Source organism: Lactuca serriola, chromosome 4 (assembly GCF_051521515.1).
Source record: "Lactuca serriola cultivar US96UC23 chromosome 4, Lser_US96UC23_V15, whole genome shotgun sequence".
Classification (NCBI taxonomy): Eukaryota; Viridiplantae; Streptophyta; class Magnoliopsida; order Asterales; family Asteraceae; genus Lactuca; species Lactuca serriola.
In genome coordinates this window covers 60,920,355-60,945,881 of record NC_136411.1, presented here as the reverse complement: position 1 = coordinate 60,945,881, position 25,527 = coordinate 60,920,355, and the positions used below count along the sequence as shown (strand labels likewise).

The 25,527-nt window shown below is 31.8% G+C and overlaps 1 protein-coding gene and 1 pseudogene across 2 annotated transcripts; both read left to right on the top strand.

Annotated features, from left to right (window-relative positions):
- The first annotated feature begins 476 nt into the window (after positions 1-476).
- LOC145101685 (brefeldin A-inhibited guanine nucleotide-exchange protein 2-like) lies at positions 477-8,401 on the top strand. The gene is made up of 11 exons (XM_079038939.1): positions 477-1,945; positions 2,277-2,597; positions 2,685-3,009; positions 3,219-3,641; positions 3,899-4,185; positions 4,859-5,132; positions 5,205-5,665; positions 5,910-6,231; positions 6,322-6,703; positions 6,793-7,481; positions 7,637-8,401. Exons 1-11 carry the CDS (start codon positions 720-722, stop codon positions 8,234-8,236), a joined length of 5,310 nt encoding a protein of 1,769 aa, XP_078895065.1. The 5' UTR covers positions 477-719; the 3' UTR covers positions 8,237-8,401.
- Positions 8,402-16,671: 8,270 nt separating this feature from the next.
- Positions 16,672-18,359, top strand: LOC145101684 (uncharacterized; annotated as a pseudogene). Its single transcript, XR_013705770.1, has 2 exons — positions 16,672-16,865; positions 17,445-18,359. The product of XR_013705770.1 is annotated as an uncharacterized LOC145101684 (transcript).
- Positions 18,360-25,527: the final 7,168 nt, after the last annotated feature.

Below are 25,527 nucleotides of genomic sequence, written 5' to 3'. Positions count from 1 at the left end.
AAAAATTAATTAACAATAAAAACAACTATAAATAACATCAAATCATATATTATATTTAATTTTATTCATCTGTAACTCGCGGGGTAAAAGTCATTCAAACGATTGAGATCATGAAGTTATATGATTATTATCATATAATTCAAAATAATCAATATATTATATCAATTTAGTACATACAAATTATTATATCAAATTTAACAACAACGTTATTGTTATATTTAAAAAAAATCATATATTTGTAAATACTTTAACTATATAGTATATACCGATTTTATTAATTCGGTTGGTAACATGTTTGTTGGTTCACCGTCGTATATTTTTGTCCGGCCTTCCAAGAATTGTTGATGCTTAATTTTTCAAACTTGGAATATTGGGATCAAAATGCCAATTTCATCAAACCTCGAGAACAATCTCTATAAATTATTCTATATAAGTTAACGTCATAAAGAAGTTAGTTATTAAGCTTTTTGATCCAAAATAATATTTGGAAAATTTATCGTTTAAACATATTTTTAGACTTTGTAACGAATGATCAAAACATAACTCGACGATCCAAACCCGATCTCAGAGACCAGTTTCACTGTGTACTCCGGCGAGCGTATTGCCGCTAACCACCATCATTCTGGCGGATCCACCGCCCAACCATCAACACTTCAGTTCAATTGAACCACCATAATTCACAACATCCCCGTGTAGATCTAACCGGATAAATCTGGGGGATGGCTTTTGCGGAAGCCGAATCCCGCCTCATCAACAGCATCCTAGTCCCGGCCCTAGATAAAATCATCAAGAACAGCTCTTGGCGCAAACACTCAAAACTCGCTAATGAATCCAAATCAGCACTCGAACACATCACTTCCGCCGAGAAAGCCCATCGTCTTTCCCATACATCCGAAGACAACCAATCTGATGTTGACCGGTCATCACAATCGTCAGTTCCCGGGGTCCTACATGATTCGGGCACCAACGAACTAACCCTAGTCGAATCAATACTCATCTTAAGCCCTATCATCAATGCTTGCTCTTCCGGCAATGTCAAGATTGCTGAGCCAGCGCTAGATTGTATACAGAAGTTGATCGCCCATGGATATTTACGCGGAGAAGCGGACCCTACTGGTGGACCCGATGCAAAGTTGTTAGCAAAATTGATCGAATCAGTTTGCAAATGTCATGAGTTTGGAGAAGATGGAGTGGAGTTGCTGGTGTTGAAGACAATTTTATCGGCAGTGACGTCTGTATCTTTGAGGATTCATGGTGATAGTTTATTGCAGATTGTAAGAACTAGCTATGATATTTACTTAGGGAGTAAGTCTGTGGTTAATCAGACAACGGCAAAGGCATCATTGGTGCAAATGCTTGTGATTGTGTTTAGGAGGATGGAAGCTGATTCAGCATCTGTACCAGTGCAGCCAATAGTAGTGGCAGAACTGATGCAGCCTATGGAGAAGGGGGGAGATGGTGATGGAACAATGACAGTATTTGTTCAAGGGTTTATTAGTAAGGTTATTCAAGGAATGGATGGGGTTTTGAATCCAGGGACTCCAGTAGTTTCAAATGCTGGTGGTGGGGTGCATGATGGAGCGTTTGAGACAAAGACTTCAACTGTAGAGTCCACAAATCCTGCTGATTTGTTAGATTCTACAGATAAGGATATGTTGGATGCCAAATATTGGGAGATTAGCATGTATAAGACAGCATTGGAAGGGCGAAATCGGGAATTGGCAGATGGGGAGGGTGACAGGGATGATGATGTAGATGTTCAGATTGGGAATAAGCTTAGAAGGGATGCATTTTTGGTGTTTCGAGCTCTTTGTAAGCTATCAATGAAGACTCCTCCAAAAGATGCGTTGGCAGATCCACAGTTGATGCGAGGAAAGATTGTCGCTTTGGAGTTGCTGAAGATTTTGTTGGAGAATGCTGGAGATGTCTTTAGAACTAGCGAGAGGTAAGCACTTATGCTCTGTTTTCCTCTTCGATGTTGATAATTAGGATGATGTTTCAACAAGATTATGCCTTGTTAGCTCCCTTTTGGCCTTCTCTTTTTATGTTGAATTTTGAGCCTAGGTGTGCTCTTTTAGGAATTTAGGGTTTGTTAGCCTATACTCGTTGCATTGACACCAACCTTTTCATGTTGAGGCCAAATAACCACATAAAAAGAACTAATGAATTCTAAAACATATCATATGCTGTAGTTTCTTGATAGTTTGCCTTTCATTTTGACCGATGATGTTTTACATTCATGCTAATCTTCTTTTTTCCCTTCTATTGTGGAGCAGATTTTTAGGTGCCATTAAGCAGTACTTATGCCTGTCTTTATTGAAGAACAGTGCATCAACCCTTGTAATTGTATTTCAGCTCTCTTGCTCAATTTTCATTAGCTTGTTATCAAGATTTAGAGCTGGATTAAAGGCAGAGATTGGAGTGTTCTTTCCCATGATTGTTCTCAGAGTTCTAGAAAACGTTGCTCAACCTAATTTTCAACAGAAGGTGATAGTACTCCGATTTCTTGAAAGACTATGTGTTGTTGATTCACAAATCTTGGTAGATATATTCGTCAACTATGATTGTGATGTCAATTCATCCAACATTTTTGAAAGGTATCCAATATTATCAACACTTCAATGTTTATATCAACCACCTTGAAAACTATACTGTTAAGTTAACCATGGTTAATCTTTTCACAGAATGGTCAATGGGCTGCTTAAGACTGCCCAAGGCGTTCCACCTGGAGTTGCAACTACACTTTTACCACCTCAGGATGCTGCCATGAAACTGGAAGCCATGAAATGTTTAGTAGCTGTTTTGAAATCAATGGGCAACTGGATGAACAAACAATTGCGCATTGAGTTGGTTGAAAACACTTCTGAAATTCTAAATCCTCCAATTGAAAATGGGATTTCAAATGAGAAAGAATCTGTTGACATATCAGATTCTCATTCTGAAACTTCTAGTGAAGTTTCAGATGCTTCAACAATTGAGCAACGTCGGGCTTACAAACTTGAAATTCAGGTAAATATTTTAATCAAGAGACCTTAGCTGTTTCATAGTGTCATACATAAGGTTCAATTTATTATGTTTCTACCTGTGTTAAAAACTTAAAATGAAGATGTTAAATCATTCTGTCCAGATTAAGTCAAAAAGAAACAACCCTTTACCTCAATAAGCCAATCAACCTGAGTTAATGTTATTTTAGGGATCTAATGGATGATAAATGGCAGGAAGGTATATCTCTTTTTAACCAGAACCCCAAAAAGGGGATTGAGTTCTTGATCAATGTAAACAAGGTGGGGGATTCACCTGAAGAAATAGCAGAGTTCTTAAAAAATGCATCTGGTCTAAACAAGAGTTTGATCGGTGATTATCTTGGGGAAAGAGAAAATCTACCACTGAAAGTAATGCATGCATATGTTGATTCATTTGACTTTCATGGTATGGAGTTTGATGAGGCTATTAGAGTCTTTTTACATGGCTTTAGATTGCCTGGTGAGGCACAAAAGATTGATCGGATTATGGAAAAGTTTGCTGAACATTACTGCAAATGCAATCCAAAAGCCTTCAGTAGTGCTGACACAGCTTATGCCCTTGCTTATTCTGTTATAATGCTTAATACTGATGCTCATAATGACACAGTCAAGAATAAGGTATCATCAAAAAGTTTTACTACTACCAAATAGAGTAAATTACAAAATATGGTCCCTTTGATTTCTGATTTTTACCATGTTTAGTCCAAAATCGAAACCCTTTTCAGTTTTGGTCCTTATTTCAAGGTTTGAGGACCATGACTGAAAGATGTTTCTGTTTTGGACCAAATACGGTAAAAATCAAAGAGTACAGGGGCCATATTTGTAATTTACTCTAGCGAATATGTTTCCTCGGCCTAAAAGTTTTATGTCTGCAGATGTCAGCTGATGATTTTATAAGAAATAACCGTCGAATAAATAATGGAAAGGACTTACCTGAGGAGTACTTAAGAGCATTGTTTGAGCGTATAGCAAAAGATGAAATTAAGATGAAAGAAGACGATTTTGCCCTTCAACAGGGGCAGTCTGTAAACTCGAATGGGGTTTTGGGTTTAGATGGTATATTGAATATTGTGGTGCGTAAAAATGTTGAAGAAAATCAAACGAATGAGGATCTTATGCGACACATGCAAGAACAGTTTAAAGAAAAAGCAAGCAAATCAGAGTAAGATGAATTGTCTATTTGAGTTGCTTATTTTCCTCTCAATATTCATCACTGTAACTTCTTGAGTAAATTACAAAAATGGTCCCTGTGCTTTCTGATTTCCATCATCTTAGTCAAAATCAAAACCTTTTTCAGTTTTGGTCCTTAGTTCTTCTAGGTTTCATATCAATTTTGGTCCCTCAAACCTTGAAATTAGAACTAGATCAATATGAAACCTTGAAATAAGGACCAAAAGTGATAAAAGAAAGTTTCAATTTTTGGACTCAGAAAGCACAGGGACTATTTTTGTAATTAACTTTAGCCTCTTTGTGTTGTCCCCTAAAATCTTAAAATAAGGACCAAAATCGATATAAAACTTTGAAATAAGGACCAAAATCAATATGAAAACCTTAACATAATGACCAAAAGTGAAAAAGGTCTTTTAGTTTTGGTCACAACATAGTAAAAATCAAAAAGCACAGGGACCATTTTTGTAATTTACCTAAACCTATTTTTTGATCCCTTAAACCTTGAAATAAGGACCAAAATCGATATGAAACCTTGAACTAATCAACAGACATGAAAAATGTTTCAGTTTTGGACTAAGTACGGTAAAATTCAGAAAGCACAGGGGTGATTTCGGTAACTTACTCTTAACTTCTTTTTTGTTTTTTACATGCGTTGATGTTTGTAGGTCAGTTTATTATGCTGCAACAGACGTATTTATAGTTACATTCATGATAGAAGTATGTTGGGCTCCTATGTTAGCTGCCTTTAGTGTTCCCCTTGACCAAAGTGACGATGAAGTAGTAATAAATCAATGCCTAGAAGGCTTTCGTTATGCCATCCACGCCACGTCAGCAATGTCCATGAAAACTCATCGCGATGCTTTCTTGACCTCACTCGCGAAATTCACTTCCCTTCATTCACCAGCCGATATAAAACAAAAGAACATAGAAGCCATCAAGGTTTGTATTTTATAAACATTTAAAAAACATTATTATTCATTAGTAATTTATAAACACTTTATTATCTCACAGGCAATAGTTACAATAGCGGATGAAGATGGGAATCATCTACAGGACGCCTGGGAGCAGATCCTGACATGTGTTTCTCGGTTTGAACATCTGCATCTTTTGGGACATGGGGCCCCACCAGACTCCACCTTTTTTGCTTATAATAATCAAAAAAATGAATCTGAAAAATTAAAACAACCAAAAACGAATATCCTTCCTGTTCTTAAGAAAAGAGGAGCTGGGAGGATACAACAAACGTCTACAGCAACAAGAAGAGGCTCATACGATAGTGGTATTAATTTGGTCTCTAAGTTACAAATGTTGGAACAAGTTGGTGAAATGAATCATATATTTATAAGGAGTCAAAAACTAAACAGCCAGGGGATAGTTGACTTTGTCAAGGCACTTTGCAAAGTCTCCATGGATGAACTACGCTCAGCATCTGATCCACGAGTTTTTGGCCTCACTAAAATTGTTGAAGTCGCGTATGGATCTTCTGACTCTTTTCTCTCATTCACTTACCTGATTTGATAGTTATAAAAGCATTTATTTACCAACATTTAGATAAGTTAAAATTCATATATTTTAATTTTCTTTTCTATAATAAGAAAATTATATGTACTGTTTAGTTATTTAAGCTTAATTTGAATCATATTATAAAAAGATAAAAATGATATAAAAATTGAAATTGATAGGACCCCACCTGGTTTTCTTTTTTTCTTTGTGCAGTCACTATAACATGGATCGCATCAGGCTTATCTGGACAAGCATCTGGAATGTACTTTCTGATTTTTTTGTGACAATCGGTTGCTCTGAAAACCTATCGATTGCAATATTTGCAATGGATTCATTACGCCAGCTGGCAATGAAGTTTCTGGAAAGAGAAGAGTTGGCTAATTATAATTTTCAGAATGAGTTCATGAAGCCTTTTGTGATTGTCATGCGCAAAAGTGGTGCTGTTGAAATTAGAGAATTGATCATCAGATGTGTCTCTCAAATGATTCAGTCTCGTGTCAGTAATGTCAAGTCAGGATGGAAAAGCATGTTCATGGTAATGCCATGGTATCATACTATATTTACCAAAATACCCTCTCATATCAAAAACTTTTTCTGAATCATATTCTTTGTTAAATTTTGTCAGGTGTTTACAACAGCAGCTTATGATGACCAAAAGAATATTGTACACTTGGCGTTTGAAATGATTGAGAAGATAGTGAGAGATTATTTCCCGTATATCACTGAGACAGAAACCACTACTTTTACAGATTGTGTAAACTGTCTTATTGCATTCACCACTAGCAGATTTGACAAAGATATCAGTCTTAATGCTATTGGTTTCTTGCGATTGTGTGCTTCAAAATTGGCTAAAGGAGATATTGGATCCTCCTTGAAGAAGAATAAGGAGAAAGAAGTTTCTGAAAAGACATCTCTATATTCTCCACAAAGAAAAAACAGGAGATCTGATAATGGAGATTTGGCAGATAAGAAAAACCATCTGTATTTCTGGTTTCCTTTGTTATCAGGTAAGGAAAAAAATTTACTATTTTTATGTGAACATATATTAATGCTTATTCTTCTAAACAAACCTAAATCTTGTCTTCTATTTCCTCAGGTTTATCAGAACTGAGCTTCGACCCAAGACCCGAGATCAGAAAAAGCGCCCTTGAAGCACTCTTTGATACACTCCGAAACCATGGGCATCACTTCTCTCTACCATTATGGGAAAGAGTATTTGATTCTGTCCTCTTTCCAATCTTTGATTACGTTCGCCATGCAATCGATCCTTCTTCCAATGAGACCCCTTCACAACAAGGAATTGATGGCTACCCAGGTGACCTTGATCAAGACTCATGGCTATATGAAACATGCACACTTGCCCTCCAATTAGTCGTGGACCTTTTCGTCAATTTCTACAACACTGTGAATCCACTTCTAAACAAGGTTTTATCATTGTTGGTAAGTTTCATCAAACGCCCTCACCAAAGCCTCGCTGGAATCGGAATCGCGGCGTTTGTTCGGTTGATGAGTAATTCCGGGGATTTGTTTTCTGAGGATAAGTGGGTTCAAGTGGTGTTGGCTTTGAAGGAGGCGGCTAATGTGACACTTCCGGATTTCTTGTTTCTTTTGAATGGAAATGGGTTGAATGGGAGTAATGAAGATGTTTCTGAAAGGAGAAATGATGGGGGTTTTGGTGAGTCTAGTATGCGGGATGAAGATTTGGAGAATTTGAGGAGGGAGCGTTTGCATAATGCTGTTTCTGATGCTAAGTGTCGGGCTGCGGTTCAGCTTTTATTGATCCAGGTGGGTACATCTAATTGGATATAGTTTGTTTGGTATGATGGAATGGAATTAAAATAAAATATTCCGTTGTAATGCACCATTCCATTCCCTTTACGATTCCCGCATTAATCTACAAATAAATCTAATATATTTAAAAAATACCGTAAATTTGGCAGGCAATAATAGAGATCTACAACATGTACAGACCACAACTCTCAACAAACAACACGTTACTACTCTTTGAAGCAGTACACAAAGTAGCAAATCATGCCCACAACATCAACACCAACACCACATTACGTTCCAAACTACAAGACCTTGGCTCAATCACACAAATGCAGGACCCACCTTTACTACGCCTCGAAATCGAATCCTACCAAACCTCCCTCACTTTTCTTCAAAACCTTGCAATCGACCAACCTCCATTATACCACGAATCCAAAGCAGAATCCCAACTCGTTGACCTCTGTCAAGAAGTCTTGAAATTCTATATCAAAATAGCACGTTTGACCGAGTCAACTACTACCGGGGCCCACTGGTTTATACCATTGGGATCCGGGAGAAAGAGAGAACTGGCTGCACGCGCGCCTCTTGTGGTTACAACTCTACAGGGTATTTGTAGTTTGGGAGATTTGTCATTTGAGAAGAATTTGTCTCTCTTTTTTCCTTTGGTTTCCAGTCTGATAAGTTGTGAGCATGGGTCTAGTGAGGTCCAGGTGGCACTTAGTGAAATGCTTACATCTTCTGTGGGCCCTGTTTTGTTGAGATTATGTTGACACACACTCTATCCTATATTCTTTTTCAGTTGAAAATATTGTTCATATTGTGAGAGTTAGGGAGCTTTTTCGATTGGTTCTTCGTGGGATCAGTTGGAGTTTTGTTGTATTTTAGCAACTGTTAAACGTTTTAGCTTTAAATAGATTGATTTTATGTAACAAAAAGTGCATCTTTTTTGTTTTTTTTTTTCTTCCAGGATTTGTTTTTTTTGTAGTGCTCTTTTGTAGGTAAATTGGCAAACTGGTTGTGGCATTACAGGAAGAATCAAGTGGTTTTATTACGCATATTATAGGTATGGATTATTCTCTACATGTATGTTTTCTTATTGGTTTGGTGGTATTAATTTGTGCTTTTGATTGCTAATTGCTCGGCATGTTCTTCAATGATGATATTTAACTCTATCTTAAAGTCAAATCTGGGTTTAGGCGATATTCTTTGACTTGGATTCAGGTAACCATTTGATAATTAATTAATTATTATTATTAGAGTAAACTGCAAAAACTGCGCTTGTTTGTCTTATGCAATTTATTCTGGTTTGGGTCCTTACATGATTTTTTTTTCATTATCTGTTCGTATATTTATAACTTTTTGTTACCATTGATGTATTATGAGGGCCCCATACAACCCCTCCCTTCAAACTATCGTCCCCACCCTCACCCATTTTCTTATGGTCTTGTGTAGATAGAGACGTACATAAAATAATAAAAGGCCCAAAATATCCGAACCAATATATGAAAATCTACTAACCGCAAAAAATATAATTTACCCAAAGAAAAACAACAGATCCTAGACAAGTTTTATTATTTATTAATTTATCATCGACCAAAAAATCCAACTTAGACTTGGAAGTTTGAACTCTATATATTTTGGAGTTCACATTTAGCCGTCAAAAGTTATTTATGAAATCAAAATTACTCACCAAAACCTACCATTGCAAAAAATAAATTTTATCAAAAAAGTTCATGTTATCACATTTCTTTGTCAATAGAGTCGTTCCAAACTGATTTAGACCGGAGCAAAAACAAAAATATAGAAAGTTATAGGCAAATAGCTAAAATTAATGTACGAAATAGTAAAGGACACTAAAAGTTACAATTGCTTGATGTAAGGCTTAGTTATAACTTAAATAAAAAAATGATAATGAAAAAAGCAAGTAATGTAACGAATACACATGATTTTGAATTGTCGGTTCTGTTGACTTCTGAATTTTGATTTCTCTTTGAAGACTTGAAGTGTCCACTAATATAAACAATTTTACTTCTCTTTCAACTTACCTACATATATAAACAACATAATAGAAAACTTAAGTTAACATATAACAAAAAACATAAATTGACTTTTATAAAAATCGAGACAGATGAAAATGACATAAAACAAAGAAAATTAACAATGAACTCTTAGCTTAGACCATCTGGTCTTTCAAACCCATTGCAAAGAAAATCTGAAAGCAACATAAGCAATCATCTTTCATCAGCAAAATACCTTTCAAATATGCCAACTCATCATTATACCAATTCTTGTTTTTTTATTTTATTTCTTTAGTAGTTAATAACATATAGTATAAATTAAGGGATAATGACTTAAAATGGTAATATATTTTTCGATTTGTACACGTTTGGACACTGAGTTTTTTTCGTCCACATTTACCCTTCAACTTGTTTAACTGTATACATTAAGTCCTTATTACCGGCTACGCCAGATAATCCGAAAAAAATGACTCAAAAGAGTAATATATATATTTTTTTCGCTTTGTACACATTTAGTCCTTAATATTTTTTGCACATTTAGTTCTTAATATTTTTTTTGTTGCAAAATAAGTCTTTGTTGTTTTTGTAACATTCAGTACTTATGATCGGTTTTTTTAGGGTTTCTCACGTCATCCTACGCATCATAATCATTAATAAGGTGTTCGGTGGCTGTTCATGGTTATGACCATCGCGACCTCGGCTGCTTGGTTGTTTAGTTCTTATGGTTTGACTTAGGTCTTGTGTTCTGAATGTCGTAACTTCTTCATACGATCACATATTTTAACGATCTTTATATTCACACGTTCATATTTGAGTTTACTATATATTTCGTTTAGATTACTCCCGTTAAAAAGTAATATATGTTTACTTTGGATCTTTATATCTATGTGTTCTTTATAAATGTATGTATGGACCTTTTTTTTGGTAAAATCGTAATTAAAAATATATTGTTTATTTAACGGGAGTAATCTAAACGAAATTGTAGTACTCATATACAAACATATGGATATAAAGATCGTTAAAATCCATGATCGTATGAAGAAGTTACATCGTCCAGACACAAGACCTAAACCAACCCACAAGAACTAAGCAACCAAGTAATATCCAAGGTTGCGGTGGCTGTGGCGATGGCTATAAACATGAACAATCTTGAACACCTTATTAATGATTGTCCCACATAGGATGTAGTGAGAAAAACCTAAAAAATCGATCACAAATAATGAATGTATACAAAAACAACAAAGAATTATTTTGTAACAAAAAAATATTAAGAGCTAAATATGCAAAAAAAAAAAATATTAAGAACTAAATGTGTACAAAATGAGAAATATATTTACCCTTTTAAGTTATTTTTTTTCTGGTTTACTTGATGTAGCTAGTCATAAGGACTAAATATGTACAAATTGAAAATTATATTCCCTTTTTAAGTCATTATCCAATAAATTAAAGCACATACTTTAGATTTTAATGGATTGAATATCAATTTGTGCAGGTACATCCATTTCTTTCCTAACTTATACAAAACATGTATAATAACTATTTGTTATTTAAACCGAAACAAATTAAATTTATATATATTTAATAAATAAGAAAACATTTAAAAATTATTTTTAATTGAATTAAATTTTAATTGATTTTAAATTATACAAAAATCTTATATATATATATATATATATATATATATATATATATATATATATATATATATATATATATATATATATATATATATATATATATATAAGATCAAATGAGGCCTTTCAAGGTTAAGAACCATTTGAGAACCACTTTCATTAAGGGCATTTTGGTCGACCTATATTTTTCAATCATTTAACATCAGATTTGAGATACATCATCACATTTGAACAATTCTTATGAAACCTTACAACCTCAATCTCTCTCATCAGCTTGCAAATCCTTTCAATTTTCAAACACTTCTTTTTTCTATAACCACCACCACTTACCTTCGACGACTATCCACCACCACCACATAATGTCTCCGCCATGTCGCTGCCTCATGCCGCCAACTAAACTCGTTACCACCGCCGTTACGTGCTTATCTGCCGACTTCCAAAAGACCAATTGAAGGATTCCGATGGTCTTGATGTTCCATACACTGTAATAGTTGTTCAAGACGAGAAATTTAAGATAAAGAAGGTTTAGACGCGTAATCCTCCTTATTACTCCAAAAAGTTACATGCCCGTTCTAATACCGTAATTAAACATTTAGAAGTCTGAACACATAAAATTTTCAGATCCGGTCGGTAATAGGCCATAGATCCGATCAAATGATAGCATCATAAAGCATATAAGACATTTTATAGGACAAATCATTTGGCACATAAAAACAATTCATTCATCTTCCCTAAATAAGCTAGTGCCCGTGTCTATTCATGCATACTTCCTAAATATAGCAGACACTCATCTCACAATCATCGTTTAACAATCTAAGTTTAAGTCTAGAAATTTCGTAAAATTCCTAGTTCGCTTAAACTAATGCTCTGATACCAACTTTGACATCCCACGGTCATTTTAGAAATTTTATTTATGCTTATTTAAAAATAAGAGTATTCATTTTAAAGAATAATATTGCAAAATTTGTTCCCAGAAAAACATGATAAATATATTATCAAAACATTTCCGAAGAAATGTATTTTGTTTATATTAAAACTTTGGGATGTCATCGTCAATACAAAAACATAAGCATAAACAGACCTTACATTCATTTACACTAGTGATCTACATCTCCCTTAATCTATCAGTGTAATGTAGCTTCGTATTGACACTTGTGATACAAATAAACTGAGTGAGTCAGGTTGGGAAACCTGATGAGTACATAGGGTTTTTAACCTACAATAATAAAGTTATAATGTTTCATCATCAAACAATTAACTCAATTACTCATCCCCATTATATTCTTTATTTCTTAAGGATCTACCCTAAGAATCATCTATTATTCACTCATTCATTCCTAAGGATTGTCCTAAGGAATAGGCACGAAGTCCATCGCTGCCAAGGTTCATTCAACAGACACTAAGTCCATAGCTGTCGATGTTACCTGTTAGGCACTAAGTCCATAGCTGTCAATATCTATCTAAAGGGCACTAAATCCATATCTGCCAACGTTCACTTGTTAGGCGCTAAGTCCATAGTTGTCAGGGATTATCTATCATGCACCAAGTCCATAACTGTCATGGTTTATCTATCAGACACTAAGTCCATAGCTACCAATGTTCATCTATTTCATATTTCATCTCTCATCATTCATCTACCCATCTTTACCCAATATTTTTATAGGTATAAAATATATATACAATTTAAATCAAATAAAACACGTATGTTTTATCCCTCCAGCATAGATATCAAGAACACAGATAATATGCACACATAACACGTAATTTATATTAAATACTTCATATGTGTAAGATGAAAATAATCATACACACACTTGTTAAAGTGATGATTCCAAATTCGGGCAGTGCTTCGCTTATATCAATTCTATTTTCCTTCGACGATACCTAATATCATTACCACTAGATTTTAGTCTAATATCTATCACGACTATTTACAAGCGATATTGTTTTATAAGTGTTAAACAATACATTTCAATCACTATGTACAGACAGGGGCCAAACATGAAACACCGGAGGGCAAGACCATTTAGGCATTATAACACTTCTGAAATCCAACATCCCTATGAGACCCTTCAAAACAGATTCCCCGTACCGCGAGTAGTTAAAAGATATTACAATAACACTTCTTATATTATATTTTGTAATATATATATATATATATATATATATATATATATATATATATATATATATATATATATTGTTTATAAGTTCATAATAATGATATTGAACTTAAACATAAGCTATATACTTAAAGTAAGGTAAACATAATGTACTTATATGAGGGTTTGGCTAGGAACCGGGATCTACGGGGGCAGAACTTCCGAGCCGAAAGCTCTGCTACTCGGAGCCTTCTGGCGCTCCGGGACTCGCCTCTAACACTTAGGAGGTGCTGGGGAAAGGGAGGGATAGGTTTGGAGTATGGAGAGAGAAAGAATGGGAAAGGTGTGAAGAAGATGGATGATTTGCGCCTATATTTATAGGCTGTCCAGGGAGATTCACGTCGTGAACTCAAAATTCACGTCGTGACCTTGCTTAGACTCCAAGGTTTCGCTTGGTGCTGACACGTGGCGCTAGACGCAGGTAAAATAACTAATTTTTAAAAAATCATAACTTTCACATACGAGCTCCGTTTTTGACGTTCTTTATATCCATGCGTAGATATTGACAAGATCTACAACTTTCCTTTTCACCCCATTGACTAATTCTTGACCGATTTTAAATTTAACAGTCTGAGAAGATTACACTGTTAGCGACCGTATAAAATTCATAACTTCTACATACGGATTCCATTTTCGACTGTCTTTTTATCGTTTAACTCCTATTAATGAGATCTTCAATTCTCATTTAGATCATTTTTGATAAAAATTGATTGATCTAAAATTCGATTTCTGAGTTGTATACTGCTATACCAAATCTTAGAAAAATAATAACTTCCTCATACGAAGTTAGATTTGGACGTTCTATTTATGTACGTTCTCGGTTTAACGTATACTACGAATTCTGCCTAGTTTGCTAAAGCTAAAAGGTAATTTATTAAAAATTCACTTTTTACGTTACGTGGTACCGTGCCGGTTTGGCCGAAAACTTCGACGGGTCATAACTTCTTTGTTATAACTCGGATTTCAACGTTCTTTATATGTACAGAGCCTTTGCGACATATACTATAAATTAGTTAATATTATTTATTCTAAATAATCTTTTATCAAAAAGTCATTTTTGACGCTTATTGTCTCTAAATTGATTAGCCCGAATCTGCAGACATTACATCTTTTATCATTTCTGGTGGTCTTCGTAGTTTAGATCTGTCCAGATCTGGTTAGATCTAGAACCTCCAACTTCAGATCTAGACCATTTGCCTTCCGATCTGCCCTTACCCCCCACCGCTACTTCTTGTTACTGACGTCGATCTTACCACCACCGTCCGCCAAATATATAATTGTTGAAAATATGGCTACAAATATATAATTGTTGTGTATTAAACTGTGAATTTTATGTATTAAATTGTAAATTGACTGTGTTAAGCTATGAATTGACTATATTAAGCTGTAATTTTTTTTTGAATTTTGTGTGTTAATCTAAAATATGAGAAGAATAAGCATTATACACATGATTTTCTCTAATTTTAAATAAATTATATAAAATTTAAACTATGAGTTTTGTGTAAATTAAACTTTGAAAGAAGAACTAACCTCCATATCTGAAGGTATAAATGTAGGTTTTAAGTTAAGAATATAACATTTTTTGTATTAAATTGTTGATTTATTATATTAACCTGTGAATTTTATATATTAAATGGTAACTGACTGTATTAAATAATGAATTGATTGTATTTTGTTGTAATTTTTTATAAATTTTGTGGTAAAATATGAATGATTTATGTATGAATTTTTGTATTAGTGTTCTTGTGAATATTTTTATTTTTTATGTTGTATAAGTCCGTAAGAATACATTAGTTTTTATAACTGTTTTGTGTTAAATTCAAAATGAGTGAACTAATAAGTTTATTAAACTAGAATGTACTATTTAATTTGTCATTGCATTGCTTTATATTGACAGATTTGATTTGGAAGGAGAATGGTTGCAACGTTGGTACTAGTGGTTGGTGGCGATGTGTGGTGGTGGTGGTAAAATTTGAGTTTAACTTTTCTAAATTTGTGAATTAATGTAAAATAAATTGCATTAAGTTGTGAATTTTATGTATTAAACTGTAAATTGACTCTATAAAGTTGTATTTTATATAGATTTTGTGTTAAAATATAATTCAATGTATAAATTAAAATATTAGACTAAAAAATTACGATTTTGCCTTTTTCTTACAAAAAAAAAAATCAGGATTTTAACATATTTACTAGTATTCACAATACATAATACTTATGAAATGAGGGTTCTTAATCTTTTGTGGTACTCATTTGAATATATATATATATATATATATATATATATATATATATATATATATATATATATATATATATATATATATATATATGGTTTAAGTCATTTTTGGTCACTTAACTTTTGTGTTGGTCACATTTAGTCACCAAAACTTTTAAAATTGTGCTTATTTAGGCACTAAACTTTTAATTTTTTTTAAAAGTTTAGTGATTAAATGAGCACAATTTTAAAAGTTAGGTGACTAAATAAGCAAAAATCTAAAAGTTAGGCGACTAAATGTGACCAAACCAAAAGTTAAATTACTAAATGAGCACAAAATAAAAAGTTTGATAACCTTTTAAAACTTAAAAATAGTTAAGTGACCAAATGAGCACAAAACCTAGAGTTAAGTAACCAAAAATGACATAAACCCATATATATATATATATATATATATATATATATATATATATATATATATATATATATAGTTCACTTTAGATTAAAAAATACAGATATTGAGATTTCAAACCAACCACATGTTTCTCATTTGCCGTTCTAATACTCTAGCATACCGGTAAGAGTAGAGTATCAATAATTATCAATGATTATATGTCAGAAAGGTATATAATTATCAATAATTATGAATGATCATTGATGATTAGTTTTCTCCGCAAACATAAGAGTTTAGAAGAAATAAAAAAAGCTTCTAAACAAAAAAAAAACAAACACACCTTACTACCTTAGTTTTCTCCACTTTTTGCTTCTGAATTGTTTCCTCAATTTGATTGACGCCTCAAGGCTCAAGCCTTCAGGCTTCAACGTATCAGACAATTAGAATATGATATTTAAATATCGGCCCTTAGATACATTGGACATTGTCAAAGTTGCCCCCTAGTGTTGGGCCGATCCCGTTTGTCAAGCATATATGTATCATGTGTTGCACTTTTTTAGGCATGGGTGAATACATTCTATGATGTGGCCTTTTCCTTACCACTTATTAAGAGTCATCAAATATATATCTTTTACAAAAAAAATATATTTGCATTTATTAGGATTTGTATTATTTGTATAATAGAAGTTGAATGAATGATTCATTCGGCAATTGGGAGACCATATCTTGGTTCATAAACCAACAAAAAGGAGCATCAACTATCAACTCAAGTTGATGAATATTCAATGGGTGCCGGCACCTTCCTTCGACTTGCCTTTCCCTCTCCTAAGTCCTATCTTGTTGGTATTGGGATAAGCACCCAACTTCCTTATATAATATTTCATCACCATTCACGAATCAATTGATATATGGACAACTATACTACTATACGTAGTGCATGTTCATTCAACATCTAAGTAGAGAAGACATTATTAAGGTAAGTCCCTTGAGTATTTCAGTTTTATATTTTGAGTCCAAGTTTGTATCATCTACAAACAATGTAATCTTGCTTAGCATTGTTGGTGATGCTGTTTTTTTTTTCTTCGAGTTAATGAGTGATATGGAAAATCACATTCTCGTTTGTTCTTGGAAAATGTTGATTTGGAAAAAAGTGTTTTTGAAAGGAATTGGATACCATTGTATTGGGAAAAAGCCTATCACCTACTTCACTCCATAAAAGTCATAACGAATTCTTTTTCTTCGACGACCATAAAAATTTCAATGTTTCACGTATATAATTAAATAAAATCAACTTAGTCAATTCGTTAAATTTTTTTTTCTCCTCATATTGTAGGTTTCTAGATCCTTTTCACATAATGTCACAAGACATATAATTGCATTTTAATTCTTTATCATAAAATAAATATTAAAATGGTAACGTGAGGTACAAAGTAAACAATTATCATGTGAACTCTCTGAACTATATGAAAACATCGTATGCCATTTTCCCTTTTTTCGTACTAATATTTCCAATCACTTTGTTGATAACCATTTCAATTTCTCTCTTTTTTTCTAGTATCATCTCCAATGCCTAATTCTTTGCAAACCCATATAAGAAATTTTGTCAAGATAGTCAACAAAAACTTCAAAAGCAAACCTCCAAAGACATCATGTGCTTTTGATCTCACCATGGATGTCTCAAATCAATTCAAGCAAGTCTTCAAATTCTTCGACCTCAACAACGATGGCAAGATTTCTCAAATGGAGCTCACAAATGTGTTGTTGATTTTTGGTCAAGATAAGTCAAAGGCCACCATTGAAGCCCAAGGAATCCTCAAAGAAGTTGACTTTAATGGAGATGGGTTCATTGACTTGGATGAGTTCATGGCCATCATGGATGATTCCATTTCCAAGCCAAATTTTCCTATTTCAAAGGAAGATAATATTGATGATAATGATGATGTTAGAAATGCTTTCATGGTGTTTGATAGTGATAAGAATGGACTCATTTCTGCGAAGGAGTTACAAAGGGTGCTCATTAATCTTGGATGTAGTAATTCGAAGCTTGGACAATGTAGAAAAATGATTCAAAGTGTTGATAAAGATGGAGATGGGTTTGTTGACTTTGAAGAATTTAAGTCAATGATGTCTATTGGGATCAAGTAAGGTTTATTCCATCATCTCTTGTTTCTTATGCATTGATGACTTGTACATCATGCATTTAGATGTACTATCATTGCATATCTGTGTGAAGAGAAACTATAGATGTTAGATTTGTAGTCATATGACTAGTTGACAAGATGCATAGATTTATGAGGCCTTTAGTCACAATTTACAAGATATATAGAGATATGAGATCTATCAATAAGTTATATTTTTGTGGAATCACATGGAATATAAGGTTGTAGAAAAAATCCCAATGATAACACATGTGTATGCTTACACACATGTCTTATCATTGGATGTTCATTAAAAATCTCTCGTTATATAATGATTTCCTTTGTGATCCAACTAAAGGGTTGTTTGGTAACTATTTAATGATTCTTAATCAACAACATTCAAATTCAAAATGTTTAATATAGTTTTTTCAAGAAAACCTCTATATTCTCTTAATCGTCAGGAGGTTAGACTCATTCATCAATAAATGGTTTAATCACTTAATCAATTACATATGTAAATTATGATTTGATCAATTAAGTATTTAAAGTGTGATTTTATACATAGGCTAATTAGTTTTAAATAAGTTTTTCATGATTCAGTTAATATAGATATAGAATAGTCATGAGTCATGAGTCATGACCCAACTTTCTTTTTCTTTAGCCCATATGCACACCCGTCCGGCCGTCCCTGGCCTTTACCTCACCCATGCTCCATCTTTTTTTTTTTTGTTACCTTTTATATAAAATATTTGTTGTAAAATATTAATTTAATACTTGATGTTTCTATAATGATAAATTCTAAAATATAAACTTTATAAATCATAATTTGAAATTTGTTCTTATTAGGAAACTGTATATTGGATTTGGACAACACTGTTACATTTTGATAGGTTTTTCATGATGTAATTTACTAACTCTATCCAACTAAGACAATATATTTATAGGATGTTTTATTTTGAAAAATCTACATAGTTATGATCGGGAAATTCTATTTTTAAATTTTATCCTATCATGATACTGTACTTTCTGTTCAGACGATATTATAATTTGGTAAAATTTTCAAAGTATATTTTGTTAATGAAATTTAGGGGTGAACATAATAACTGAAAAACCGAACCAAAACCAAATTAACCGATATAACTGAACCATAATAACCGAACCATTTTAAAAACCGTTGGTTCGGCTTCTAATTTTTGTGAACCGATAACTAACGGTTCGATTATGGTTTTATAGGTTAACCGAACCATTATTAACCGAACCGCTAGCTTATATTTTAATATATAAAAATTATAGATTATATATAAAATAATATAGTCAAACTTATTTAAGATCCATTAAAATATTGAAATTATAATCCATCAATCCTCACTTATCAGGAGACGAACGAATAATCAAACAATCTAAGGTTGATCACGTAGACACACACAATCTTCCAATCATGCATTGAGTTAGATTATTGATTAATGTTGTAATTCATAATCAATTAATTCTACAATTTGTAAACATTATTGACACTTAGTTTAATCTTCATACTCATAATCGTAATCGAAGGCTTCTCACACTGTTAATCCTAATCAAATATTATTTTGACTTTATAGTCTTATTCGAATGATTTTTTGACTTTATAATCAAGACTTCTAGGTAAGTTAAGTTTTTGGTTCTTCTTAACTCTGTGATATATTAAGAATGTATTTTTTTTTGAAAATTTTTGGCTTTTTTATTTATTTACTGTTTTTGACTTAATCACATTGAATGTATATGAGTGATTGTCATTTTTTTTATCCAATAACACATAATATGAATGTTTGGCTCTTTTATTTTATAGTTTTTGATTTAATTATATTGAACATGTATGAATGTTTGACTTTATTTTAATATTAATATCAATTATCAATATATGAAATTACTAATGTCATTTTTTTTGAATGTTTTATATTTTTATTGAATGTTTTTTATTTTGAATGTGACTATGTGTTATCTCACTCTAAGTATTAAAGGTACACATTTTATTCTATTACTATAAGCTAGGTTACAAACATTGGCATCGAGGACTTTTTGGTATTCTATTTTCATTTTTTATGCCAATATACTTTCGTCATTTATATTATTTTGAACATTATGGTTAACCAATATTAACCATTAACCAAAACCGTTAGCCGATAAAAACCATTAACCATAACCAATATTAACCATACCCAATGGCTACCAAAATACATTAACCAATCATAATGGTTATGGTTTGGTTTTAACCAATAACCGAACCAAACCGCCCCATACACACCTCTAATGAAATCCTCATTTTTCTTTTCTGAAATCTCAAAGATCAATAATATGTAGAAAAATATATGTAAATGCTTGCTTACTGATAAAACAATAACCATATGTTTACAACATTCTTTATAAACCAGGAAACCAATATGCTTCTTTTGATCACAAATGGGAAGAGACACAATACTTGCTTATACTAAGGGAAGGATAACCTAATATAGACTAATTATAAAATATTATTTATAGGATTAAATATATATATTTATGTAACCTTTTTTCTTATTAATTTATGCAACAACATAATTTGTGATAGAAGTTATGCAACTATGTTGGTAAATATATAAATCAATAAAAAGTCTAATTTATCACAAAATTGATTGAACAACATGGTCATATATAAATATCAAGGACAAACTAAGGAAAAACATAATCATTTTTTATTACCATTCAGAAAAATCTTTATATTTTATTTATATGCAGAAAAATATTTACATTTTCAGTTACCTGTAAATATAAATGTTTTCTGAATTTAAAAAATATATAAGAGTTTTTCTGAATGTTAATAGATAAATGATTGTATTTTGCCAAAAATATTAAGGGTGTTGATTTGCATACCTCCTGATTTGATTTATATACAAACCCCTCATGATTTGATTTAAATTAACCTATTTTGATTCGATGTTTTTATCTTTTTTTCCTTGTTTGGTTTTTTTGTATCTTGTCTTTTATTGTGTTTTGTTTTATAATAATAATAATAATAATAATAATAATAATAATAATAATGTTATTTTTTTTTAATTATTTGTGTTTTAGAAAAACATTATTTTATATATAGTTGTATTTTTTTTTCGGACTAACCTTATGTTATTTTTTCGTTCAGACTATTCATATGTTATTTTTATGTTATTTTTTTGTCTGAATTATCCATGTGATATTTTTTTAGTCAGTACTAGTGTTGGGTTATTTTTTTGTTCGGACTATCCTTGTATTATTTTTTACAATCGGATTATTCCTATGTTATTTTTTTGTCCGTACTATCTTTGTGTTATTTTCTCGTCTCGTCTATCCCTTTATTATACTTTTATTCCGACAATGATAGTTGGAACAAAAAAATAACACAATAATAGTCTGAATGAAAAAAAAAACGTGTGAATAGTCCACACGGAAAAATAACATAGAGATAGTCCGAACAAAAAAATAACACAAAAAGTCTGTACGAAAAAAGTAACAAATGGATAGTCTGAATGAAAAAATAACATGACATAATCCGACCGAAAAAAGCAACGCAAAGATAGTCGGAAAGAAAACAATAACAGGTAGGTAATCCGAACGAATTACCTAACGAAACAATAATACATGCATAGTACAAACAAAAAAATAATACAATACTAAATGAAAAAAATATAAAAAAAAAGTCCGAATGAAAAAATATCAATATATTTTTAATGTTAACAACATGTATTTATTAAAAATATTAAAAACAAAAAAAAACAAAAAAAAAAGAAAAAGACAACAAAAAAACAAAAAATCATTTCAGAAAGGTAAAGAAGCAATTAGGCCAGGGGAAATGGTAACAATCCTAACACCTTGCCATATCATCTTTTTGGGTGACATGTTATTTTTCTCTCTTAACACTATTTGGTAGGGAGTGGTAACACTCCTACCAATCAAGAGACCAAAACTGCCAAATCGTGATTTCTGTGTCATCTTCCTCTCCAGGAAAAACCCTCACCACCAATCAGCTTCCACAAAGTCTCTCTCTCTCTCTCTCCAAGTTCGTAGCGACTACCTCATAGCGAGCTCCCTAGCGAGCGCTAGGGGACGGTGTTTCAATTATTTTAGTGATTATATCAAGGAGGTTTAACGATCTCACTCTGTTCAGACTTAGAAGAGACATACGAAGAAACCCAATATTAATTAACTCTATTTCTACATGTTATTAATCACCATAATATAGGTCAAAACCACCTGACATGGTCAAAACCACCGGTAATAAACCCTTATCAGTAGTGTGTAAATCATTGAAGTACGACTAGGGATGAGCTTTAGAACCGGACCGATTCGGAACCGAAACCGGTTTTTCTATATTATACGAACCGGGAACCGGACCGCCGGTTCTAGCACCAGTTCCGGTCTTGGTTTTTCGGTTATTTTTCAAATTAGAACTGGTTGAAATATTATAGATGATATGTTATCTTCCGGAGCTTGTAAATGATTCAGTATCTAACCAAATTATGACTTTTTACATTCTAAATTGAAGTACAAACACTAAATTACATGATGTAAATAGAATCAAGTAATTCCGACTTCATATCACTGAGTTATGCACATTTTAAAAGCGGGAAAGATTTCAAAAAAAATGTTGAAACAAAAAATACACAACATTAATATGTTGTCTTCCGGGATCTATAATTGATTCAATATTTAACCAAAATATATGTTTTTATAGTCTAAAATGAACTACAAACACCAAATTACATGCTGGAAAAGAAATTAAGTAATTCCGACGTCATAAGAATGAGTTATGCTAATTTAAAAAAATGTGACAGATTAAAAAAATGCTGAAATAGAAAAAACGCAACATTATTCTTTCTTTCGGGGCATGTGTCTGATTCAATATCTAACCAAAACATATGTTTGTACAGTAAAAAATGAATTGCAAACTCCAAATTACATGTTGGAAAAAAAATCAAATAATTCCGACTTTATATGAGTGAGTTATGCACATTTTAAAAAACGGGAAAAATATCAAACTAGTTCCGGTTTTTAGTACAGGGACCGGTTTTCATAAAAATAGAGAACCGATAACCGGACCTTGTTACCAATTCCGGTTCCTGTTCCAACAGTTCTAATGCTCATAAAAATCTTCGACATTACTGAACCTATTTTTAACAAAATTATATTTTTGGTCCTTTATTTATATTTTATCTTCTGCTTCAATCCTTTTCAATTTTAAATTATTTTGTTTATAACCCTTTGTTATATATATATATATATATATATATATATATATATATATATATATATATATATATATATATATATACTCCCTCCTCCCCAATATTATTGTCTATATATATATATATATATATATATATATATATATATAGATATATATATATATACTCCCTCCTCCCCAATATTATTGTCCACAGACAAAAAACACACAGATTAAGAAAAAAAATTAATTACCGTTAACTTTATATAATAAAATGACAGTTTTGTCCTTAGTTTGCATTTAATGTTCCATTAAATGCTCAGTTGCTTAAGTAATAATGAGGGTGTATTTTGGTAAAAATGTTATTTATTTTTAGAAGTGAACTATTATTTTGGAACAAACCAAAAAGGAAAGATGAACTATAATTTTGGGACGGAGGGAGTATATATATATATATATATATATATATATATATATATATATATATATATATATATATATATATATATATATATATATATATATAGAGAGAGAGAGAGAGAGAGAGAGAGAGAGAGAAAGAGTTAGATTCAAATGTTTCTACTATCTATTGTATGCATGTATGATTGATTCTGGACCAATCATTTTTGTTATTTTAAGAAAGTAATTAATGCATATTAAATGCTAAAGATTTAATTAATACTCATTATATCTTTTCAACATGTAATATGCATTAATTACTTTCTTAAAATAACTAAAATGATTGGTACAGAATCAATCTTACATGCACACAATAAATAGCTAGAACAAAATAACCTAACCCTATATATATATATATATATATATATAAGGTTAATACACACGGATTGAATAAAATGAATATTGATTGTTTTTTATTTGATCAAATAATATAACTTTTTAACTATCAGTAAAACTCATTCAAAATATATTTTTATGTAAAAAAATTTAATTTTTTTATTTGCAGATAGATTATTAATATAATAAAATTAATGAATCAATACAAAAACAAAGAAAATTGATGGACTCGTAAAAATGTTATGAAAGTAAATGGATATGGAAAAACCTGAGATCCACTATGTTGCTATAATTAAGGGTTCAAAATAGTAAGAATTCATGTTGTTTACATGATGTTAAACAATGGAACAGAAGAACTTAAGCTAACAAAATGAAGTACGATGCTTAGTTCTCAAGAAATAAAAGTACGATGATATAATGGGTTTACTCTCATTTAAATGGCTTATGGACCATAAAAAGATTAGAACGATGATTTCAATATGGATTGAAACATAGACATGGCCGACTTTGCTTATTATAAAGTTAAGTTAGGGCTTAGGGCTCCATTTTGTAAAGGCCCCCCTACTTACCCAAACCCTTAATGTCAATTATTGATAAATTCTTCTCCATTCTCTGATATGTACGCCTCCATTCGCTCATATGCATGCCTGATGCCTCAACTCATAAACGACAATCACACTTCTATTCTTCTTCCTTCCTTCTCCATTCTTGCACTCTGAATATTGATTATTAATTATGGGCTTCTACAATCTTGATTCTTGAACACTGAAAGGCTTCCTGAACCGCTGCAATTTTTTTCCTTCTCCATTCTCGGCTTCTCTAATTCTTCATTGTTCAAAAGTATCTGATGATTCATCGATTCAAGGTATGCGCAGTGTTTTCACTTGATTTTTTTTCATCATCTGATTATCTATTAGGATTAATAGCTGGTTATGGTTAATTTTTCCCATTATCTGATTTTCCATTGTTTTTTGTTTATTGATTAATGCTCAATTTCTTTGTTTCTCATTGATTTTTGATTTTTGAGTTAGTGTTTCCACTCATATTTTGCGTTGTTGGATTGCTGCTTGAAGCTAAGAAATGTTGTCCTTTTAATTAAAACACTGGAAGCTTGAGTTAGTGATTTTCGATTTCTTTGTTCCTTTGTTTATGTAACTTGAAGCTAAAGAATGTTGGTTATTGCTTGTTTTCTATGTATGTGGCTTATTCATTTGATTTTTATGTTGAGTTGTATATATTTGAGTTTAAAATAATCCTATAAGTTTGAGTTCTCCATTTAATTAAAACTCTGTAAATATGCAAGTTTAAATAGAAATAAAGACAACCTTCACGTTTATATTTGTTTTTATTATAGAATTTAAGTTTAGTATAGAAGAAAGGGCCCCAAATTTTTGGTTGACTTAGAGCTCCCAACCTCATTGAGCCACCCTTGAACATAGAACGTCGACATTACTCATAGACTAAATCATAAAAATATTTATTCATGGTTGGTTGTATTT

What these genes read in the sequence shown, in the direction of transcription:
- LOC145101685 (XM_079038939.1), top strand. Translation starts at nt 720, where the DNA reads ATGGCTTTTGCGGAAGCCGAATCCCGCCTCATCAACAGCATCCTAGTC. An exon ending in CTTACAAACTTGAAATTCAG is followed by an intron (nt 3,010 to 3,218) that starts GTAAATATTTTA and finishes GATAAATGGCAG; the next exon opens with GAAGGTATATCTCTTTTTAA. An exon ending in TTCAGCTTTTATTGATCCAG is followed by an intron (nt 7,482 to 7,636) that starts GTGGGTACATCT and finishes TAAATTTGGCAG; the next exon opens with GCAATAATAGAGATCTACAA.